At 38.2% G+C, this 7,763-nt stretch overlaps 1 protein-coding gene across 1 annotated transcript in view; it reads left to right on the top strand.

Annotated features, from left to right (window-relative positions):
- Positions 1–7,763, top strand: part of LOC103518255 (facilitated trehalose transporter Tret1-like) — a 42,443-nt gene that overhangs the window by 16,182 nt on the left and 18,498 nt on the right. Inside the window, exons 2-3 of the mRNA XM_008483316.2 lie at positions 2,770–2,875; positions 4,318–4,459. Of these exons, the coding sequence (XP_008481538.1) occupies positions 2,770–2,875; positions 4,318–4,459 (248 nt within the window). The remainder of the gene's footprint in view (positions 1–2,769; positions 2,876–4,317; positions 4,460–7,763) is intronic.

Genomic DNA, 7,763 nt, shown 5'->3' on the forward strand with positions numbered 1-7,763 from the left:
CCTTTTATTTGTGAACCATTAACAAGTAAGCATGTGAATAGTTGATCCCATGAGATTTTTCACGCCGAATCGAATCTCTCTCTCCTCTCTCTCTATATATATCTATCTTGTTTCTCTCACCTCCCCTCTCTCTTTCTAATATAATATACACTCTCTTTCTTCTCTTTCTCTCCCTCTCTCTTTGTCTTCCTCACACACAACCTTCCCTCTATATTTTTAATAGTATTAAACGCTTCTTCTTCTTCTTCTTCTTCTTCTTCTTCTTCTTCTTCTTCTTCTTCTTCTCTCTCTCTCTCTCTCTCTCTCTCTCTCTCTCTTTCTCTCTAGCTGACAGCCTTTGTGGCCATTAAATAAAGGAAAATGAATAATGGAAAACGGTTCTAAATAAAGCACATCCTGAGAATTTGCAGCATATGCAAACCGCAACACGTGCACCGATATAATGACGCAGGGAACACGGACTGAGAGAGAGAGAGAAAGGAAGGGGGAAGGAGAGAGAGGGAGATAGAGAGAGAGAGAGAGGGAGAGAGAGAGAGGGAGAGTGACAGAAAGAGAGAGAAAAGAAGGGGGAAGGAGAGAGAGGGAGAGAGAGTGAGAGGGAGAGTGACAGAAAGAGAGAGAAAAGAAGGGGGAAGGAGAGAGAGGGAGATAGAGAGAGTGAGAGGGAGAGTGACAGAAAGGGAGAGAAAAGAAACGAAGAGAGAAAGGGAGAGGGAGAGGGAATGAGAGAGAAAGAGAAACGGAGAGAGAGAGAGAGAGAGAGAGAGAACGTTAATAGCATTATGTGGTCATTATGTATGTACCTACCTGCTCATAGGTATGAATACTGTCATAAACAGATACACAAGGTCGTCCTTTAACCTATCATCGAAAAAAGTTCGTTCTCGGAACGGCTGGCTTTCTCCTCTCCTGTCCTTCTTTTATCTTTGATTTCAGGACTATAAGACCTACGTTGCCACAGTTTCCTCAAACCTCTTGATTATTCATTATTTTTTGTTTTTTGTTTTTGTTTTTTTTTTTTTTTTTTTTTTTTTTTTTAATAAAACTCCCTACATTTTTTTTTTTAAAAAAAATTTTTTTTTTTTTTTTTTTTTTTTTTTTTTTAATAGAACTACCTACAATTATGTTTTTAAATAGAACTACAATTATGTTTTTAAATAGAACTCGCATTGTTCCTACAAATTATGTTTGCATAATTTTACCATCAATAGTTGTCCAACCTTCAATTCGGGGCACGGTTGTTCCAATCGAAAATCAATTTGCCATAGATATCATCTGCATTACGGTCATTTTTCACCATTCTAGGCTAGAATTTCGAACTATTTCTAGGCGGTATTTCATCATTGTGACTTCTACACTATTTGTAGGCGGTATTTTATCGTTACTTTGTGACTTTACATAATCGCCTGATGGTTCGCTTTACATTAGCTGGTCAGGCTTCTAGTTTTTAAAATCTATAATTATCTATTCCATATGGTCGTCTATTGTTGTTTCAGTCAGTTGTGATGTATCTTTTTTCTCACTTATTCTTTTTGTTCTTACTTATTTTTTTTTTTTGTATTTTTCTTTGCTTTTTCTTGTTCTTGATCTTCTTTGCTCGCTTGGACTAATTATTTGCCTAATTCTGTATTATCTAGGAATAGACCTTTGTCTATTATGATATATGTCCTCTCGAGGGTCGACGTCAAACTAATACGAATTCCAGATAATAGCTTCACATATATGCGAATTCCTTTCGATTGGAACATTGTGATTTTGAAAAGGCCTACTTTTACCAATGCGTTCCTTGTTTCTTCATGTACCCTATTTGTACAACCTGATTTCCAAGCGGGAAACCAAACATTTTCGCCGTAAATTGAACCCAAGGCCTGCGGAATACAAAGCCGCTCGGGCACGGAAGTTGCTTATAATGTCATGGTTTATTGTCTCAAGGGGAGAAAGAGAAGAGGGGAAGTAGTAGAAGAAAAGAAAGAGGATTAGGAGGGAGAAAGAGACAATAGAAAATATAGGTGAGATAGAATGAATAATTAATGGAGCAGTTGCAAATGGGTAAAAATTATAAATAAATGGTCGATTCCTATGTAAAAAGTTGGGAAAAATCCAAATCTGAGGTTTAGTAGCCTAATACTCATTATTCCAATGTAACAGAAGATTAGATATGTACATAAACTTTGTCATTTTGTACCTATACCTACTGTTATAGCCTTATACCATGGATTGACTTTAGAATGTTTAGTATTAGCATTATCACGGATTGACTTTCAATTACCCAGGTGAACTTATTGTGTTTCCGACTTTAAGATCAAGGGAGACAACTTTTGTGTCCCACATTTCTCACCCAAAGATCAAGCAGGAGTTGATAGCGCCTTGAACCAGCGGATTAGGTGCTCCTTGAACTAAAGGCCTAGAGGCGCCTTGATCTATGAACTCGTATACATGCCTATAAAGGCCTGTTTAGAGGTGCCTTAATCTTAGAACTTGAGGAACTAAAGTCTCTTTTAGAGTTACGAGCAGGGGAGAGCGTTATTGTAACATTGTAAGTGCAAATCCGGAAATACCAGGTCTGGTCTTAGGTGACATTCCGAGAGGTTCCGGAAGTACTAAGGTATTCAGTGAAGAGGGGTTTACCCTCCATTCGCGGTGACAAGGTATACCCACCTCCACTCTTTAACCCAGCCTGAATGGGGCCGGAAAAAAACTAGCAGCACGCGATCGTCCGGATGGTCACCCATCAGGATACTAACCAAAAGCAATGTGTCTTAACTTTAGTGATTCATCGGAAACCGGTGCAACGTGCCTCAGAACCGCTTTGCTTCAAGTCGAAATCCGGATCTAAGAACGGTATCGAGTCCACACCAAACCACGAACAAAAATGGTAATAGGTAGTTTTGTCAGAAAATTTCCACGCTGGAAGGAATTCGCACCGAACTAAAAACGTATGGTCTCGTGCATTTTGAAACCATGCCCGGATTCTGCATCCAAGAGGACACCTTGAACTTCACAGATCCGCATTAGATACAGGGCTTTGGAGTTACAGTCATACAATGACAAGATTACAAGCTAACAAGCATCAATCTCGGGACAAAGTTCACCAGTATCTTGACAACATGGGTGACATTTTCCATATTTATGAGTTCTATGTAATATTTTTTAATCTGCTTTGATAATGAGAGCTTTGAATGAGATCTTGATAAATACCCTAAGGTTAAGACTTGGGGTAGAATAGGGAACAAGGATGATGTAGAAGCTTCACAAGAATAGAATAGAAAGCAACCTCCGCGGTCGAATGGGTATCACACTAGGCTTAGGTTAGGTTATTATTATGTTAAGGCGGTCTCTTCCTGATCCCTTGTGTGCCGCGTCCATTTTCATTTAGGACTATTAGGACTATTGCACAGAGGTTAGGTTAGGTTAGGTTAGGTATCACACTAGGCTTGCACGCCGGGTTCGAAGTTTTTTCGGCTCTATGCTTGTTTGTTTGTTTGTTTTGAAGACCAATTTTATTTGGCAAGACCAGTTGCCCAAATAATACTTAATAGTGCGTAGTTATGTACTGTTAAGTACACAAGATATAGGTATAAAGGCTTTACGCTTTACCGTCACTCCTGACAGTGACGTTTGGAGCATGCATACTACACGCGCTTGCATGACGGCAAATTCCTGGAAGTTCAGGAAACTGAATTTGTTTCATTGCTGTATGTACGGCCATCAACTTTCAATGCCTCTCACGTTCTCTCACTCTCTCTCTCTCTCTCTCACTCTCTCTCTCTCTCTCTATCTACTCGTATCTTGTTTCTCTCACCTCCCCTCTCTCTTTCTAGTATAATATTCACTCTCTTTCTTCTCTTTCTCTCCCTCTCTTTGTCTTCCTCACAGACAACCTTCCCTCTCTATTTTTACTTTCTATTACCCTTACGTATAGGGAACCTATACAAGGTAATGAGAAAGTATTGCAATCGGTCCAAATTTTCAAAATTTTGCTTTGATAATGAGAGCTTTGAATGAGATCTTGATAAATGCTTCCACATATTTTTAAGAGTACTGAATAGTTAGCAGTGAGATACGAGTTAGATAGGAACCTATAACATTTTGAACTACTCCGATCTTGGGCTAGCCACTCAGATAGTGTCCTTATCAGGTATCAGGTAGACCTGACATTCGGACCTTTTCAGCCGTAGGTATACCTGTCAGGTGTACCTGATATGGCTGGCCTTACGTGTGGTCTTTTCAAAGTTTTCCTGAAGCCTAAATGCCAGATTTTCAGACCCTTCTGTTTTTCATCTTTTTGATAATGTTGCACCCTTCTTCTGATTTCAGTGATAAGAACGGTATCCAGGCTTCCAATCCTTATCAGTACGACAATAACAATACTCAAGGTCATTCAAACAAATCAGCTGTTATCAGAAGTGATAAACCGGATTCAAATCGTAACGGAAAATGGAAATCAGCATTATCTCAGGTAAATAAACAGCATTTTTTCTTCTTCTTCTTCTTCTTCTTCTTCTTCTTCTTCTTCTTCTTCTTCTTCTTTCTTCCTTTCTTTTCCAGTTAGGTACCTATTGGTGGGTATAGGTGCCTACTAGAAATTACAGTTAAACTGTCCTTCCCCACGAAACCGTAAGATGAGTTCACACCTCATCGATCGGAGAGATGAACTACCTATGTATGTATGTATGTAAGTTTTGAGGCAGTGTATGGTTTCAGTCGATGTCGACAATGTGTGGACACAGCTGTACACTGCATCGACAACATAATTATTAGATTCACCTCGTCGATCGACCATCGATCGACGGTGTACACAACTTTACAATTTTTAAAAGTTACAGGATAGGCATTAGGTAGGTACTAAAAGTTCTGGATATAAATACATATGTCTCTAGGTAAGCACTATGTATATGTATATTGTATATGAAACAAGATATTAAATATGAAGTTCAGTCCATAACCCACGTGTTCTATCCATGTGCCAGCTTCTAATTCAATTGATACGAACAATTTAGGATGTCCTGTCAGACGAGACCTTTGTTTGAACATAAACAATGCAATCTACTGAATTGCCGTTCTAAACAACAGTAGACCTATGGAATAATTAGAAAGCCGACTATTTATACAGGGTGTTTATAAACCAGGAGTGGGTTTCTCGAGAACTACTAGGAATGTCAAAAAACTCCGAGACACCTATTTCATAATTTTTGGGGGGATCAATTTTTTTTCTTATGAAATATTGCGGCCTGGCCTCTCCTTGTGGCCGCAACAGTCCGCAATTTAATATCAAAATAAAGAAAGTAAAAAATTGATTTAAAAAAAAAAAATAAAATAATAATAAAAAAAAATAATAATGAAAGAAATGTGTCAGCGTTTTTTGGAAATTTCAAGCGGTTCTCGAGAAACTCCCCTGGTCAAGATTTTATAAACACCCTGTCCCTATAATTAGGATACATAAATAAATAGATAGATAAACAGGATAAATACATATACAGAATCTAATAAAAGTGTCTACCTTTGTATGTAGGTATTATGCCCGCCATACACATTCAGACCATCTGATATAGATCAAGGTCTGTGAGACATTCAGATTCAGAGCGTGTATGGCGAAAAAAGCTCGAGACTTCGGTCTGTCACAAGATCGGAATATAAACACCCTGTGCCTATAATTAGGATACATAAATAAATAAATAGATAAACAGGATAAATACATATACAGAATCTAATAAAAGTGTCTACCTTTGTATGTAGGTATTATGCCCGCCATACACATTCAGACCATCTGATAGATCAAGGTCTGTGAGACATTCGGAACGTGTATGGCGAAAAAAGCTCGAGACTTAGGTCTGTCAGACCGCAGTCTGTCGGCGCGGTCGAGAACAAATTGAAGGCAGAAGGACAGGACGCGAAGAAGTCAGCCGTTCCGAGAACGAAATAAAGTTCGCCCCGGGTGGGAATCGATCCCGCGATCTAGTGCTTATTGTTTTTGAAATGAACTTGCTTTAGAAAATCGATATGAAGTGACTCGGTATAATTTCTAATGGTTCGAAATTAGATTTCTAATATCTCAATTTCTGATAGGTATACTTATTTAATTATATTATTTATTAATTATGTATGTAGGTATAATGAATATGTATAGGTAGGACCTACACACCTAAACCTTCGTAAATATACTTAGAGATAGGTGTAAATAGGTAGCTATATTAGGTTGGGAATACCAAATTCTATTACCTTGTCACGTGTCTTATTTAATTTTAACTTAATTTGTATCTATTTAATTCAATTAGGATTTAACATTAATTAATAAATGGAATTACCCCCAATAATAAATATCTGCATGTAACATCGTAAGAAAATTCCTCACACTTAGATAGGTAACAAAATTAAATTCCTGTGATAGTGTTAATCGGTGTAAACATCACACGACTTTCTGTTACCATGAAAACGAACAGAAAATGAAAACTTTTTTATTACCATCACGGAGGTTTGAATATACCTTTAGCTTTATTAGTTAGCCCCTGAGAGTTAGATAGGTGATGTGTCTAGCTGATGAGTTCCAATAAGAACGAAACGCGTCCTATGCCAGCCAGTCTTATCTTCATGAATCGGATGATGTCAACCTATTCTTCTATTTTCAACCTAAAGATCTCAAAGATCATAAACTAAAATCTATTATGGATACATGTGTATGAGATGTCATGAATACATGACTGTGTATGAGATGTCACTTGTTAAATTTATTGTAATGGATTTCCACCGTCAATTCCAATCGTATTCTGGCAGTATCTATGTTTCTGGTGTACTTACCTACATCATTATCAGATATTCTGGCAATATCTATTATCTACCTATGTCTATACCTAGTTATCTACCTATTGCATGATAGAATTCTATTCTAATTAAGTGCTTCTTAGAAATCGTAGATAGGTATATGAGAACTGTAGGTAGGGACATGGGTTATGTAGGTTGGTAGGCACCTAGGTAGGTATGTGAAGATTTCTGGGTGAGACCATCTTCAGAAATGGATCTATTGTTGAGCCAGTTTGACCTAATGACATTCATGGATACATATAGGTACTTATTTTAACATAATACCATCAAGATCTGTCAACTCTGGATAGAACGTCGGTTCAAAAACGAGGGTTGGGCCAACATGGTTATAGAAGTGGTAGGCCAACGGTCGAAAATACTTCCCCAACTTTGGGACATTGTCGGCATCCCTACCAACCATTTTCCGACGAACACTACCATTACCCTACGATTTCCCAACCATCGATGTGGTTAGGACACACACGCTGCTTGTCTTACAGCCTGATGTTTGTTTAGAAAATTATCGCGCACACACGCAACGATATGTCGAAAGACCCGGTTGGAAGACATATACATATGTATAACATGTGTACCTTTAAGATCAAGCACCAATGATACATTATGGAATACACGATAACTTTGTGTTATGATGTTGGTCCTGAGCCAATTTCCATACAGATCATTAAAGTTCTGTACTGTATCTGTATATGTCTTTGCTGTATAGTATGTTGTAGTATACCTTTATCTAGTCTGTGCTATGTTGGCTTCATGCTAGGTTGTCTAGTGTCAGGCGCCATCACACAGCCGGTGGTCCATGATGTTTCTGAACCTTCCCTTCATTCTGGCACCATTATATTATGTGTTCTACTCAACGTAACTTAACCTATGTGTTCCCAGGCAGTATCAACTTGATCATGGTACCTCTAGGTTGTCTAGTGTCAGGCGCCAGGCGCCATCACACAGCC

Source organism: Diaphorina citri, unplaced genomic scaffold (assembly GCF_000475195.1).
Source record: "Diaphorina citri unplaced genomic scaffold, Diaci psyllid genome assembly version 1.1 scaffold2132, whole genome shotgun sequence".
Classification (NCBI taxonomy): Eukaryota; Metazoa; Arthropoda; class Insecta; order Hemiptera; family Psyllidae; genus Diaphorina; species Diaphorina citri.